This window comes from Cynocephalus volans, chromosome X (genome assembly GCF_027409185.1).
Source record: "Cynocephalus volans isolate mCynVol1 chromosome X, mCynVol1.pri, whole genome shotgun sequence".
Taxonomy (NCBI): Eukaryota; Metazoa; Chordata; class Mammalia; order Dermoptera; family Cynocephalidae; genus Cynocephalus; species Cynocephalus volans.
Window position 1 is genome coordinate 73,923,525 of NC_084478.1, and position 16,960 is coordinate 73,940,484.

Consider the following 16,960-nt stretch of genomic DNA (forward strand, 5'->3'; position numbering starts at 1 on the left):
AATTAAATAACAATAAGATTAACAATTTAATATATGAAGAACTAATATTTTCTCCTTGAGCCTCACTTTAGAGATCATTGTTTTAGCCATTTTCTGGTGCTTTTTCCTCCAACTGCTCTATAGACATCATCCTTTCAGTGCTACAACCAGGACCTGCCTCTCATTCCCCCAGGGTCTCAAACAAATTTGACCCTGGAGATTAAGGACTAAGAACTCCTCAGTATGAAGACTGAGTAAAGACACTTCCAGAATCTCACTCACCACCAGATATTTTTGCTAAGGAATCTCAAATTCAAATTCATACTAAAGTGCAAATGATAGTAGATAAAACAAGGGGATAGGAAGAATGAGTTCCAGGTCTGGCTTGAGTACTGACTTGCTATATGAACTTGGGCCCATCTCCTCTTTAAACTAGCTGGGTTAGGTTATTTTAAATGGAAAGTTGAGGTCTTCTTTGACAAGCCTTGCTTCTGAAAGCAGATTTTGACAAGAGACTGAGGGGATGAGGAAAACATGGAAACAAGGAAGTCAGGAGAGGGATAGGGGTAGGATAAGAAAGGTCAGAAGACAAAACTTGACTATTTCAAATTTCTTCCATGGGCTATCCTTCTCCCCCGCCAACAGAACTCCAGTACAGGGACGGCCTTTGGGTTCCACTTCCAGAAGGAAGAACACTACCTCCTCCATCCAGTTCAGGTTACTGGGTTCTGGCCACCCAAAGTAGCTTCTATAAAAAGGTTAAGTAGCACTTCTTCCATCTGTTCAGCACATTATAGTTTCTAGGTTGCCTTCACATTTATGAGCTCACTGGATCCTCCCAGCAATTCTGGGAGATAAGCAGAGTAGAAATGAGTTCTTCCATTTTAAAGACGAGGAGTCTGGCTGGTTAGCTCAGTTGGTTCAAGCATGGTGCTATAACATCAGGGTCAAGGGTTCAGATCCCTATACTGACCAGCCACCAAAAAAAAAAAAAAACAAAACCAAAAAAAAAAAAAAAAAACCACACACACACATACACACACACAATAAAGATGAGGAAACTGAGGACTGAACAAAGGAAGTCACTCAGCTATCTCAGGAGCAGAGGCTAGAAGAAAACCCAGACCCTCTGACTCACAGTCCAAAGTTTTGTTTTGTTTTTTCCAATAATAAAAATTGACTAACATTTATCGAATGTTTACTATGTATCAAAGACAAAACTAACTTTTTGTGTATACTAACTTATTTGATCTCCAGTTTAAAGATGAGAAAACCATAGTTCAGAAAGAGAAAGGGATTGCTGAAGGTCACACAGGGCCAGAACCAGAACCCAGGCAACTTTCCTCTAGAACCAGTGTTCCCAATCTCTACTTTCCACAGTACATCCTCACACTTTCACCAGGTGCAATCTAATGAAGTATCTGTCAAAGACCCTCCAAGGTATAACAAGGTACAGAACAGTGTGTACAGTATATTACCATAAAAAAGAGGAATATATTCATATTTGCATATATATCCATAGAACATTTTTCTGGAAGGACTCACTAGTAGCCTCTGCAGAAGGAACTAGATGGCTAGAGGGCAGGGGTAGAAGGGAGAATTTTCACTCTGTACCCTCTTGGACCTTTTAGATTTTGAACCATGTGAATGTACTTCCTATTCAAAAATAAAAAAATTAAAAATGAGGTGTCTAGGGTCAAGAGAGCAGAGGAAACTGTGGCTACTTCTCGGCAGGGCTGTGGCAGCTAATACTTCCCTATCTATCTCTCTGGGCTCTCAAACTTAAAGAAAGGAAGGTGCCTCTTCTCTTTTCTCCTTCAGTCACCCCTCATTGCTTGTCCTATCCTCTAGAAGGGCCAGTATGCCAGTATAGTCATTTGGCAGGTTTTAGCAGCACAAGTGAAAATAGCAACAGATTGGGTTGGGCTCCCACAGTCAATCACTGGAAGACCGAAAAATAATGCATTAGCAGCAGGACAGATGAAGAGAGACACAAAGCCCTTTCACCCCAATTCCTCCATCTCCTTCCTCTCACCACTGCCTTAATGTGCCTCTCCTGGGCTCAGAATGGCAAAATGAGCAAGCCAGAAAGGCTGCCAGAAATCTGGCCAAGCTCAAGAGTTTGTGGTGTACAAAAGAGCACACTAAGGGAGAAAAAATAACCCAGCTAGGTTTTAATATCCACACTGAGGCCAGGTGAGAGTCAGCCCAGATGTTCTTTAGGGACTCTCTCAGCTTTGTTCTTGGATTTCCACCATCTTATCCTTTAAGATTTGACAAAATCCTCCACAGATCAAGGCCCTCAAACATATTTTCTCAGATCCCTTTTGGCCTACCCCGTAGGCAGGTCAGCCAGATGTGGCTTCTATACCCAGGAAGCTGTGACAAGATGGTGGTGGCCAAGGTGGAACAAGTGCCTCCAGGGATCCTTACAGAACCTGCTACAACACATGCCATCTTGAATATCCATTTTATTACTAAGCTCTCTGCCCTCTGAAGCCTGATTTCAGGGGTAAAGGAAAGGGTGCCAGAGCAAACTGATGAAGGCCCACCAGCTGGGGTCGTGCGCTGTCATGCCCAGTTTTAAAAAGGGACAGCTGGCGGCCCTATGAGTAGGACATGTTCTGCATCGGAATGTGTCCCAGAGGGGTATGTGAGGCATGTGGGTATGTTCAAGTGTGTCTCATGGGGGGAGTGGGGTCTGTTCAAGAATGTGTTTAGGAATATACATCTCAGGAACAGGATTACATGTCCTGGGGGTAAAAGCATATCTGAGTGTGTATCTCTGTGTGCCCCACATGTATGTGGGTATACAGTTGTGCCTTATACGCATCCATGTGTGTTCACACATGCAAATGTGCACAAGCATGCCTCGTGTGTTTGTGCGTGTGTAATCTGCCTGTGCTGAAAATGTTCAAGTGTGAGTGTGCCCCATGCTTAACTGAATGTGTGTACTCCAAGAATGTCAATGTGATAGTGTGCTCCACCTGTGTGTCCCGTGTGCCCCAAACACACCCCACGTGTCTGTGTACATGTGCATCTCATGTGACCTATAGTGTATGTACATGTGTAGGTGTGGGCGGAGGGCATGAACAAACAGCAAGGTTGAACCAATTTTCCTTCCAGACAGTTTGTTTTTAACAGCTTTCCTTCAAGACATCTGGGTCAATCTGTTTCTAAGCAGGACAAAGTACCTGGGTTCAAATTTCATCTGTCACTTCCTAAATCTGGTGACCATAAGTGCTTTTCCCAAAAGGCTTAGCCACCACTCCATTCATCTAAAGAGCCTCACAACTATGAGGTCAAGCAGACAAGAGCTAAATAGAGAGATAGGACAAAGGTCAAGAACCAACTCTGAGACTTTGGGCAAGTCCCTGCCTCTCCCTAGGCCTCAGTTTCCCCAGCAGTACTATGAGGAAGTGGGCTCAATGTACGGGTTCTTTCTTACTCTCATCCAGTGACTTCTCAGCTTAAGCACCATGGACTAACTCTGTTCCCTCCTCCCCAACAAAGAGCATATGGATTAGTACCTGCAGATGTCTCATCCCAGCTAGGCCCCCTCTATCCCTCAGCAAACTACTGGTTGCCTCCCTACACCTGTCAGTCATTCAATATTCATTTTCCCAGTGACCTGAGCCAACTGGAGTAAAAGGAATAAGCATATAGTCTCAAAAGCATACAATCTCCACCAAAGCCCAGACAAAATGACTTGTGGTTTATCCAAATCATTGTTCCTTCATCCTTTGAGATGACTGTGGGAACTGGTAATAGTAATAAGACAGCTTTTAGGCTCAAGGCCTAGTCTTTAAGAACATGACCAGAGAAATCCTCAAAGAGAAAACATCTAAACCAAGCAGGGCACAAAGGACTGCAAAATCTAGGGCCACTTTTCTGCGTTTGGCAAGGCCTATCATGAATCCCTGGACAATATGATATCCGGATATATACTTACTATAGATCCAATAGCTGTATCTGAAGCACCAATTTATGGTTCAGTGTCAACCTGGCAAGAGTTACCTAGTGGCACCTGCCTAGTTTTCTCTGCTATTTTGGCTAACTTTTGTTAAAAGACCTAGGTAGAAGCAAAGTACAGAAGGCATCTTCAGAATGAACTCTCTGCCCAAAGCCACTTGATATTGGTGGGTTAGTAATAGCTAACTCCACGTTATGCTCTTCTTAGCACACAACCAGCTTTAAGAAGCAGCAATGATCTGAGTCAATCAAAGCAATTCTCTGAGCTTCAATTATTTTTGCCATAAAATGGGGACCATAGTCTTGGCCTTGCCTACCTCATAGGGTCACACAGAAAAGACCAATGTGTCAGCAACAGAAGACTAATACAACAGTCTTTATATTCTTGCCTTGCTTCCACAGGAGTGAGATGCTTCCAAACAAAGTGATACAGATAAAGGTGAATTCTATGTAGGTCATTGGTCAAGAGCCTGCAATTTCTAAAACAATTCTTAATCATATCATGAAAACTCAGTAATGCTCATCACAAATCTTAGCCAAGACCCTGGGGGCCAAGAATTGGTTTTTTAATTGCCAAGTGCCTAGGTAGTTCTGGCTTGATGGACTTGAGGAGGCACTAAATAAAAACACAATTAATTTTGGCTTTCTTCCAAGCTCCTCTTTTATCTTTGCAGGAGATGGGAACAAAGCTAGCCTGCTATTCACAGCAACATGTGTGTGACTGCATGGGGAATGGAGCTGGGGGTAAATAAAAGTAAGCTTCATATAAAAAAAAAAATCCCAGCTTCCCAGCAAGGACCCAAGACACCGGCTGGGTCATAGGGCCTTTCTCCTTCCAAGAGAGACATATAAAAGAATCCTCCATGTTATAATGGAGAGAACAGAGGCACAGAGACAACATTTTGTTCAAGGTCACTCAGCAACTGACTTCATGTTTGCAGCCCCTCTTTATTCATGTGTATGTCTTTCAGTCAACCAAACTTTTATGGGGGGCCTACTGGTTATCAGGTCCCTCCACTGTGGCAGTCATCCACAGAAGACTTCTACCTCAGAGAGTTCTCAGAGATCATCAGCCCCAATTTACAGAAAAGAAAAACAAGTCAGAGAGACTAAGTGACTTGCCCAAGTTCACAGAACTAAAAAATGACATAAACTTGCAGTTTAGTGACCCTTTGTTTTCAATCACACCATAGAGGTTTCCCATCACACTATACAGTTTTCTCAAACTGTCCCTGAAAGACCAGAGTGGCTGGCATATCTCACAGGTCTAGGAACTCACATCCTTGCCAGGCAATGTTCTTGCTTCAGTGCTACTACAGATGTGCTGTGTTTCCTTGGGCAAGTCCTTTTCTTCTCTGGGCCTAGTTCCCCAGCTTCCACAAGGAGGGGATTAGACTCAGGACAGCTCTAACATCCCTTTGTCTAGGATATATAGCTATCTGTAGCTTCCAGAACTTGAGCCCAGAAGATCAGGCTGGAAATAGCTGTATGACAATAAGTCTTTGAGTCTCATTTTTCTCATCTGTGAAATGGAAATAATCCCTGTTGTACCTACTTCACAGGGGCACAGACAAGACCAAGTGAGAAATGTGCAAAAGCCACTGAAAAGTGTAAGACAATGTTTAAGAGGGAGAGTCAAGAATCAAATGAGTATCCACTAGCCCCAGTTGCTTTCCTCTAAATCCAGGTAGAGAAAGTATGTATGCATGTTCTGTCCAATAAATCTTCCTGAGTCCTCCTGTGCCATTCAATCTGGATTCACAAAACAAGCACCTCAGCTAATTGCAAGGTCCAAAGGAAACTAACAAATCCCTCCACTCCTTTGTGTCCCAAGCACAAAGCAATCTCATCATTTTGCCTTTGTTCTGAGCCCTACCACCATGCTAGGCTTATCAGAGCCCCTCCTAGAGACAACAGCTCCTCCTGGGACTCAATACAAAGGCACCCACTGCCCAGCCCTCTTGCCAGCCAGCACAGTTCACAGGAGGAGGAAGGAAGAGAGTGGGAGAAGGAGAGGCTGTGGGAGGTTCATCTAAAAGTAGCTGCTGCCTTTAGGCACCACACTCTGAGGGGGTTGGGGGTGGACTCTTAGCACATCCTTCCTGCAGCCAGCTGGGCACTGAGGTGCATGGCTTCCTCTCCTCTAATGAAAGCAGGCAGGTGGAGAAATCAGCTGACAGAGCCATTCCCAGAGCTGGCTATGGATGTGCAGTGCTGACCTCCTCTGGGCCCTGAGGGTAGATGGCCACTTAATACAGGGCTGCATCCAAGCTCCCTGCCTCAGGAAAGCTAATGTGGCCTGCAGGAGACTGTGTGTTCACCCCACCCCCATCCCACTCCCTGGCACCCCAAGGCCTGCTAACAGGCTTGCTCCCCCTCCAGGAGGTTACATAATGCTCTTGTTCTCCCAGCTTCTTGTCAGCTCACTTTCTACAACCAAACCTGAAAGAGCAGTCAGGTCTCCCTGATCCAGCCAAGGGAGCATACAGCCAGGACCCTATAGGGGAGGTGGCAGGTTATAGCAGGCAAGAGCCTGATTTGAGAAGGCAGGATCTCAGGCCCATCATTGCAACATCAGACAAGTCCCTTTCCCCTTCTGTGCCTTAGTTTTCTCACTTTATAAAAGGAGTAGGGGCATATGATGCAATAGATCTTCTAGGTACTTTAATCTCTTCCTCTAAGTGATCCTCTGTGAATACTGGCAACTTAAAGACCCATCCCCCCACCATGCAGCCCTATCCATGGGTGTCCCATCTCCCAAGCAGTTTGGCTAAGCTGGGCAGAGCCATCCATCCCATTCTCCTAGTTCCAATTCTCCTAGTGACTAAAGTCTGCTTTGGCAAGATGGATGCCTAAGAACTTTACACTCTGTCCTCCACCCCTCCCCCAGGCCCATTTCAAAAGACCAGCTCTGCTTTTTCCTGTTTTTGTATAGAAGCTTCTGGCTAAAATTTCATTTAAGAAGATGGTTCTTCTACTGAAACCACTCATTTTAATGACATGAAAACTAAGGCCTAGGTGAGAAAGGCTTTATCAAGATCTGGCAGACAGGTAGGTATAAAAGTATAAAGGATCCTAATGCCTTTTCCAGTGTTTTCTCTCCATTGCAGGTCTGCCTTCCATATGCTGTTCTTCTACCACACATGTACAATTTCCCTATTCTCCGCTACCAACTCTCAACCTTGGTGCTCAAAGACCAATTGCTCAGTTCCTGTCAGCGGCCTGCAACTAGCACAGAAGAGTGATAAGGGCAAGAAAAAACTGACCTTAGACACATCTGTCTCTTACCTTTCCCCTTCCTCCAGATTGCCCCCTTTACTCCTTTCTTCAACGCTTCCTCCTGAGTACTGCTCTATGTCAGTGGAACCCCTTTAATTCTCAAAGGGTCATGACGACTACATCTTAACCACAGAGAACATTATTCAGGGTTCACTGGAAACACTAGGCCAATCTCTACCACTTCTTGACTGTGTGACCTTGAGTAAGTCACTTAATCTCTCTGAGCCTCACTTTCCTGAACTACTCCTAGGTTTGGGGAAGAAGCCAATGCAATAACTAGGGACCTTAATTAGCTGGAATTCTTATTAATAGCAGTAATAATATTAACTAAGTGAATGACTACTTAAAGGATCGCAGGAGGGGGTTCTAGGCTGTCTACACTTTCCCAGACCTATGAGACTGGTTCTATATCTATAAGAGGCAATTCTCAATTATCCATATGACATGTTTTTTTAAGAAGCTGAATACCAAACTGGCATCACCTTGCCACTCAACTTACTGTAGGGCTCCCTTCCTTCCTTGGCAGCCAGTGTGTGCTCAAAGAATACAACCTACAGTTCACTTGTTCTAGAAGAAAGCTAAGCCAAATATAATTAGGAAAGCAAATCTATTACCCCCCAAAACCACACTTTGCATTCTAAACCTGCTAAAAGAGATCTCTGGATTACCTGCTAGTTTTGAATAATAATATCCTTAATCACTTTGATTATTAATATTAATCATAAATTAAACACAGATTGTTAGAGCTGGAAGAAATCTTTGAAGCCATCCAATCCACCCACCCTTATTTTGCAGATGAAGAAACCAAATTTCAGAGGGGAGAAGTAATCTACTTGAGTTCACCCAGAAAATGAGCAGTCTTCCCACCATTACAGCAAATGTGAGGGATTGACTTTTTTCCTAAAGGGTTCAAACCGTATCATAGCTGATTACTTTAAATCCAAATAGGTTCCCCAACTACTCACTTCCTAGGGTTGAGTTCTCCTTTTTAGAGTGGGCACAAGCCCCTAGAACTCATCAAGGCCCCCACAGTCCTAGAATAAAATCTCACCATCTGCAAAGCCTACCTATTCACATATGTGATAAGCCAGACTCAGGCTGAACTAACGTTTCCTATGAACCATTCCATAGCAGTCATTCTCACCTCTGACTGAACATTCCCATCACCTCGGGGAGATTTTAGAAAAAATATTGATGCCAGGGCCTTACCGTGACCAATTCAATCAGATCTCCCCCTGAGATTCTAGGAATTGTTGTTAATCTTGTTAACTCCCCAGGTGATTCCAGAGTGCAGCCAGGGATGAGAACCACTGAGTTAATATCAACAATTCAGCCAAGCAACAAGGGAAACATGCAGAGTTTCCTGAACTCTTTGAGAACAAAATATATTCTGTTTTAAAATTACATCCTAGATGTTCTACTTTTCCAAAGAGAGGGAAGCAAAGTGATACACAGAAACTAAAACTGGCACTGACCCTCAGCCAAATTCTGGACCCAGTTAAGAAACATTCAGTTTGTGGGCACTGAAAGAAAACAGGGAGCTCTGGAACCTGCAACCGGATATACCAGCAGTTAGATGCCAAGTAACTTACGCACCTTTTTCTGATGGGGCTATCAGCTTGGCAGATAATTGCTATGAACATAGCATATCGTGATGCCCACAAAGCATACAACAAATCTACCATACCACGTTATCATCATTAACATGGTGGCAGGCTAGATGATGGCACAGCCCTGTGAAGCCTGCACTGGTTGACCAGATACACACAAAAATTGACAGGCTCCAGTTCCAAGAAGGGGCTCTGGTGAGGTGCCAGAGGAGCTAGCATTAACCTCATCATATTGAACATTCCTTTGAATCAACAATTTGAATGATATTTATTCAGTTTTCAAATGATATAATGCTAGAAGAGACTGCTAATCTGTTCTGTGACATAAAGAAAAAAATGTAAAATCCCCAAAAGACCAAGCAAGCAAAATAGATTTTAACTGATGCAGTGCTAGAAGGGACTGCTGATTTACTGCACTGCATGAAGAGAAAATTTTAGAACCCATAAAAAGCTAAAAGACCAACCAAACAAAATAAAATGTAACAACTTTGGTTCAACAAAACCTAAGTTTACTTCAAAAGGCCAACTTCACAAGAGAGTAGAGGGCTGGATTAGACAGGAAAAAGGGTTTGAACCTACAAGGTCAAAAGGCTAATGCAGTGGCTCTTAACCCTGGCTGCACAGTCGAATCATCTTGGGAGCTTTAAGTAAAAAAAATACACACACACACACACACACACACACACACACACACACACACACACATCAACATATCTCAATGATGAACCCCCCAAATATGTATAATCAATTTTGATTCAATAAATAAAATAAATTTTAAAAAATTAAAAAAATTAAAAATAATATATATACACACACACACATATATATAAAGCTGCCTGGGACCTATCTCATGAAATTAAATCAGAATCTCTCAGAGTGGCAGCTTGGAATAGGTATTTTAAAAATTCCCCATGTAATCTGAATGTTCAGTTAGGGCTGAGAACCAGTAGAAGGCTGCATTAGACATTTCACAGACAGATCAAAGTCCCTTTGTACTTGATCTTGGTCAGGTGGCACCTGGAGTAGCATGATCAGTTCTGGGCAGCACATTTTTAAAGAAATATAGAAAAATAAGAGTGCTTCAAAAAGAAGAACAATAGTATGAAAACTGCAGTTCCTTCAAAACATTCTGTATTTTAGGCTTCGGCAGTTCACATTGGCCTTTCACCTTGAAGATCCAAATAGCAAGTCTTCATAAGAATTAAAGGGAACCCTTTGATGTGTACTCAAGACAAAAAAGGCAGCATTTTATCAAATAATGATTTCTATACAAAAGTGCTAAACAAACAAAAGGTAATAAAAAGCACCAAAAATGTAAGCGAGTAGCTGAGGAAGCTAGTATGACTTCAGGGATGACTCACACATCTCCCTCCTCACTTGAACCCAGTTCAGCTTCATACTAGCTGGGCATGATCAACTCTGACTCTTCTATCCCTCCGTTTGAAAGGCAGATCCACTCCCATCCCACCAATCTCTCTGACCTTTACATTCCTCATCTGTAAAACTGGGAACAGCAATCATCTATACCCACTTCACAAGGCTGATGTCATGCTTAAATTAGAAAGGATGTGAAATTGCTTTGTAAACTCTATAGGCCTATGCACTGACAAGGGGTTATTAGTATTGTCATTTCTGGACTGTTTCCCGAAAGTCCCTTTCCCCTTCCAGTTTTTCCACTTTGTACTTTAGTGCCAGGGCAAAGCACAATGAACTAAATAATTTTGAGAGCTAGATCCACCTAAGGACAGGAGACACTCTGGGCAGACACTGAAAGAACTAAGCTTTGATCAAGGATTCTTGGAAAGCCAGAGACCGAGTTGTCTTAGGACAAGTTACAGAGCTGGAAATAAGGGCTAAAGAATCTAAGTTTCCCCTCCTCCATCCTATTTCTTGGGGTAAAGCTACTGGAGCTGGATCTACATGCCTTGTGGGAAGTCTTCTGAGGAGGCAGTTATTTGGGGAGAAAAGGCTCAATTCTCATGTCCCTCCACAGAGCAAGCACTATTCAGGATCAGAGGGTGAGATGGCAAACAAAGGCTAAAGAGGAGGACATGCTTTGGCACTATCCCTGCAACTACCAGAGTGTCCCCTCTGGTCATAGCCAACCACTCTCAATCTGGGCTTCACTGCAGGGCAGAAGAGCACCTCATCCACAGGCTCCTTGGGATCCCTCAGCTCTCTAGCAGCTTAATTATACACACAAGTGCATGAGAGAATCTGAGCCAGAGGACAAGCTCTGTTCACCAGATCCACAGTCAAACTGATTTTCCCAACTTGCCCAGCATCCCCAGTCAGAAACTACTAAACCAACAATATAGAAAGAAAGACCACTTGAATTCCACTCTGCATCTGGGCTGGGCAGGGTTTCACAAGCTACAAACAAAATTGAAGCACACTGCACAAGCAGATGTTTCAGGTTCTGACAGATGCAGGCTGTCTCCATGGAAGAAAAGCACTGCTCAATTTGTTCCCACTGTGCTATCACTTCACCCTCTCCCTGCCGCAGCCAAAAGTTAGGGTGAAAAAAATACTTTTCAGTGCCTACAGACCTCCTTGCACTAAAGCTAGGCAGTGAAATGGCTCAGTTAATCTTGAGAGGGTAGTGACTGGAAAGCGATTTGAACGCATGAACCATCCAATATACAGTCTCCATGGCTGGACTAGGCTAGGCTCTGTATGCTTGCTGTGGACATGTATTCTGGGCATTTGCAGGCAATGGAGATCTTGTTCCTTCTTTGTCCTCTCCTTAAAAGCATCTCTCCAAGTCCTACTGGACTCCAGCCCCCTTTCTCCAGAGGTGTTGGTGCCTGGGCCTTTAAAGGGTGGGCTCTGAAACTCAACTGGTACTGGGTGATTCAGGGGTTGCTAGGATACCACTAGAGGCATTTTATTTAATTCCTGGGTGGGGAGCTGGCAGCAAAAATCCCTGAGCTAGGATTTTGCCCCTCCCAGTAGCAAAAGCTTATCCTCTACTCAAAGGGGTCAGAGAGGAGGGAAGGGAACAAGAAACTTTACTGGGAAAAGTTGGGACAAATCAGAGAGGAAAAGCCCTCTTCTCTTCCTTACTTCTCACCCACTTACAGTAGGGAGAGGGGAAGGGGGAGAAGAGGGAGAAGGTTGTGAAGGCAGTCATCAGTGGAGGGAGAAAAAGGAGAAGAGGAAAGATTAAGAGAGAAGGCAGGAGAGGAAGGGAAAAAGAAGTCAAAATACATAGGGTTCCACTCATCTGCGCTGCATTTCTCATTTTCTCCCACTCTTTTCCCTTTTTGCATACTCTCACACTTCTGAAGAGGAAATGCCAAACCTTTAGGATTCACACCAGTAAAAAGTCACACTGCCACCTTTTGTTCTGTACTCCCCAAACTCCCTTCTGGCTGCTCTATGGTGGCCTGCCATCTGGCTAGCAACATCCCCTTATTTGCCTAGAGATAAATTAATTTGAAAAGTGCTAACCCATTTTAATAGTTAAATTACTGATGGAAGGGCTTGTTCGAGCTGCACATCTAGACTGAAGGGTTTTAAGTGCTGGGAGGAAGACTGGTTAGGGGGACACCCATCCATCCTAGAACCAGTCAAACCCTTACAGGCCCTAGCACAAGGCCATTCTGAACTATGGAACTCAATGCTATCTTTCCTCATTCCTACCACCACTAGCCCCCCATCCACACTCAGGAGTGTGTGCACCCACACACCCACAAACATACTGCCACACATTCTACATACATAGATTCACAAAACCTCTCTGCCAAGAATCTATCAGGCACCCAGAGGGGGAAGGCATTTTATGACACTACCTATAAACCTGGCTCAAAGACCAGCCTTAGAGAGGGGGAAAAAAAGATCAAAAAGCATTCCATTGCTGCAGTCCTGGTTTCCTTCCCACATAGGTAGGCAAAAAAAATCCCTTAGGTAAAACTTATTTCTCCAGATACCATTAACCAGATATCCATCCCTTCCTTCCATCACCCCTTGATTAACATTTTGCTTTCCTTTTCACTTGTTTTTCCAGTTCATCCCCCTCTGACTTTAAGGGGTGCCCAAAATTACAGAATGCAAGAAGTTGGAGGTCACCTAGTCCAACCATCCCAAAATGCCAATGTTACAGAAAATCCTAAAGCCACTGAAAAGGAGAAACTGCCCAAGGTCAAACAGCCGCTGAACAGAGAAACCCATGGCTGCAGCTACCCAGGGTAGAGCCTTTCCCCAGTGTCCAACACTGTCTCAAAACCAAGTGCCCAGACAAGATACAAGCTTACTTTAAATAATACCACTGGAACTAACAACAACAAAACAAGAACAAAAAACACCTCTCGAGATTCTCTTTGCAAAGAAACAAGTTGTCAGTTCTACCCAGGGGGTCACCACAAAGGGACCAAAGAGTAATTAATAAGAATCAATGCCAGCATACTTTACAGATCATGCTTACACCACGGTACCAACCAAAAAAATGAAAAACATAAAAACAACAGCTTCTCACCCACACCAAGTCAACGAGAGTGCGCTTTGAGGCTCAAAACCTTGTCTGACGCCATTAAATAATATTCTCTGGGTCCTGTGGTCAGGACAATTTCAAGGGCCCCTGTCACAGCCCCTCTCCCTTCATAATCACTTCCAAAGAGATTAAACAATGGGACGTGGAACTTGACAGCATAATGCTAGCAGATTTGCACATCACACGAACAGCCACCCACATAGATGTAGGGTGAGCATGTGTGTGGACGTGTAAGCACCCCGATTGCTACATGAGCCAGAAATGGCACTATTTCAAGTCAGGTAAGCAACAGAATGAGAAAGACCTTGCCTACAACAGCAGGGGCGAGAAAAAAAAGTATTATGCACACTGGCATCATAGATAATTTCTTTCCTGGCTCTGCGAAGAGCATTCTCAGAAGAAACAAATACAAAAATAACAACTATAGCAATAATAACAGCAACCACCACTGATACAGACAAGCAGAGATGTCTCAAATTGGAATGTTGCTTCAAGCTCTCAAACTCAGGCTCATACGTTTTCCGAGCTCTCATCTTATTCCATCTAGCTTTTTTTTTTTTTTTTTTTTGGTGCTCAAAACTCTTAATTTAGCACATTACATACTTTGTTATGGGAATGTTTCAATTAGAGAGACCTCTGATCTTAAAGCAGCAAACAAGGATGCAAACAATAACAATGCCACTTTGGCATCAGCATTATCAAGTTCTATTTAAAATGTATTTCAAGAACATCATAACAAATAAGATTACCCCAAAGGAGCCATATCCCAATATTACTATTCCCAAGGTAGGTAAAGAGCCGGCTTTTGTTTTTAGGATGAGACAGAGAAAATCCCCAAACCCAAATCCACGGGTACAATCTTTGGAAAAAGGAGCCCAAACAGTTCTTGTCAAAGTCCTCTCTTGCCAATTCAAAAGATCAGAGAACACTTTTATGTCTCATTCCATGATTCCAAAGAGAATGACATTTATGCTTTAAGAAATATTTTAAAGGTGGCTTCTTTAAAGGTGGTTAAAATTGGAAACCGAGCCCTGGACAGCAAATTGAGATTCAAAGGACACAGTCACCAACTGCCAGATCAACACACCCCACCGCGTCACTTCCCAAATTCTTGCTTCTCATTAGAGACTAGAGTCATTTTCCCTAAATCCATTCCTTGCAGATTCTTTTCCCTCTAAACATCCAATACAAGACTGTCTTTCCTACGATGCCAAAAATTCATCATGCTCTTCCACAAACCCCTTTCGCCCAAAACAAACCCAAATGTACTCCTGATGGCAAGAAAGAAATCTTGACTAAAATTCCCTGATGGAGTTTAAAGGTAGTTTTCAAGAAAATGAACTGACAAAACACCAGAAACAGCAAAGCCACCGTTTAAGGATGCAGAACTTGCTCCATGAACGCCACATAGATGAAGGATGCACACACACACATGCACACTTAAATAGAAAGCATTTCTTTATCAACAATTTCACTCAAGTAATTTCACTTACAGGCAGACTTAAAAGACAAGACATGACAAAAGATTTAGGGAGAGATAATATACCAACGTCATACATATCACAGCGAGGCCATGTTGAAGCTCAGAACGTTTTCCCCCCTGAGCGAGAAAGCTTGCTCTTTCTCTCCCTCTCTTTCCCTGTCTCTATCTCTCTTGATTCCCCTCCCCCCCCTCGGTGGCTCTCGGGATGAAATCAAAGCGAGAGTTCGCGACAGCTCAGGTGGCTGGACTCCATTCAGCGCGTTCCCAGGAAAAACATGAGTATGACATTGACAAGCAGGAGGACTACAATCACGGCAAAAACGACTACAGTTTGCACATCCAGGGTCATGGTGCAATGCAGAACACTGTAGTGTTCCAGGTGGGGGGCCGGCAGATTGGGAGATGTCAATCTCTGTTCTGTCAGACTGTCCATACAGTCACCATGCTAGAAAGGAAAGGATGAAGTCGGGTGGTTAGGGAAGGGCTGGGTTTGGCGCCCGAGTTTGGTCGGGGAGGAGGGGAGGGGGGATGGGGACAGGGGCGCTTGCTTCCCCCCACTTAGATTGGGCTGATCTTTCTTCTCTAGCTGAGAAATCTTAGCTTGCGCGGAAGTCGGCAGAGTCCAGCATTCTCTCTCGGGCGCCACGGAAAAGGCAAAATCCTGTTTTCAAAGGGAAAGGCGGGAGGAACCTGTAAGAGGTTCTCCAGCGCCTGCTCAGTCTGTCGGGGCGTGCGTCCGTCCGTCCGTCCGCCTGCCTATCGGTCAGTCTCGGTCTCTACTCCCTCTAGTTCGCTCGCTTTCCTACGCTCGCTTGCTCTCTTCGCGGGGCTCCCGCCTGCTGCCAGCCACGCGTTCGAGCCCTGCCGCCTGGCCCTGGCCCTGGCCCTGGCCCTGGCCCTGGCGCTGGCCCTGCCGCTGGCGCTGGCGCAAGCGCTGGCCGTCTCCCTACCCCTCCCGCCCCCAGCCCGAAGGCTGTGTTTTTATTCACCAAGCGACTGCGGGCGCCTGCGTGAGGAATGGCCAGACCCACTGACAGGCCCGGCGACCAATAGGAGGTGAGGAAGCAACGCATTCACCGCCCCCATCCCAGGGGCGGGATTTGAGCGGGCGTGCTAGCTGCGGCAGCCAATCGGAGGACCCAAGACTCCCCGAGCTGGCTCTCTCCATCCGGACAAGCGGGAGACATCCGCTACCGTTTCTTTCGTGGGGGTGGGGAGCTTGTTGAGGGGTGGGATGACGAAGATGTAAGAAGATGGAGAGGAAAGAAGGAAAAAGGCTTGGAAACAGGGAGGGGGCTGACCGGAAGGGATGGGAGGGAGAGGGCGTGGCACGGAGCGAGGAAGGAGGGATGCAGGGAAACACCATGGGAAGTGGGCTAAAGAGAAGGAAAGAGGGAGAAGAGATAGGAGATATAATGAAGAAGGAGAAGGGTGAGAAAAAGGCAGTAAAAAGGAGGAGAAGGGAGAAGGAATGGAAAAAAGGCATAGGTAGGTGGGGAGTTGACAGCCACTTTGTTTGGAGTCTAGGCCAAGGAGGAACCAAAGGTGCCTTTGGCCACTGCTTAAGTATTTACAGGCAACTCACAAATAGCTATAAAAATTCAACAAACCAGTGCTGTGGACAGAACCACACAAACACACTACAAATTACCCAAAATCTAATTCTATTTGGCTTTCTCTGATATAGCTGCTCTGGTCCAGTCAGATATTCTTTCTTAATTATGGTTTCTTCAGACTATGACAGTTAGCTTGCACTCTTCCAGTATGCTGGGTACTATGAATCGAAGCCACCTAAGGGGAAAACCGCTACAGAACTTGTAATCTGTTTGTAATCATTGCCCTGCTCTGGGTTTGTGACCTGGTGTCTGGAACTGGGGGGGGTGGGGAGGGGACCCCTGAACTAGAGACCAGAAGGTTTCAAATTTACTCCAAACCCTACCTCAAGTTTGTTGTATGACTTTTGTGCAACTCCCTTTACCTCTCTGGGCCTCCATCTCCCTTCTGTCACATAAAGACTTAGACTTATTTGAGAATTCAGTGAAATCTCAGAACCCTCACCTCAGAAAAATACATACAATTTCAGCAGGTTTCTGGATCCTCAAAAACCAAGGACTTCCTTGTACAGAAGGTCTCTCAGGGCCTTTC

At 44.6% G+C, this 16,960-nt stretch overlaps 2 protein-coding genes across 2 annotated transcripts in view; both read right to left on the minus strand.

The window, feature by feature from the left end:
- ARHGEF9 (Cdc42 guanine nucleotide exchange factor 9) overlaps positions 1-14,930 on the minus strand; it is a 147,627-nt gene extending 132,697 nt beyond the window's left edge. The window contains exon 1 of the mRNA XM_063083176.1: positions 14,890-14,930. The gene's annotated coding sequence lies outside the window, so the exon portion shown is untranslated. The remainder of the gene's footprint in view (positions 1-14,889) is intronic.
- Positions 14,931-15,068: 138 nt separating this feature from the next.
- On the minus strand, positions 15,069-15,248 carry LOC134366816 (uncharacterized). The gene has a single exon (XM_063083274.1). It carries the CDS (start codon positions 15,246-15,248, stop codon positions 15,069-15,071), a length of 180 nt encoding a protein of 59 aa, XP_062939344.1.
- Positions 15,249-16,960: the final 1,712 nt, after the last annotated feature.

What these genes read in the sequence shown, in the direction of transcription:
- LOC134366816 (XM_063083274.1), bottom strand. Translation starts at nt 15,248, where the DNA reads ATGGACAGTCTGACAGAACAGAGATTGACATCTCCCAATCTGCCGGCC.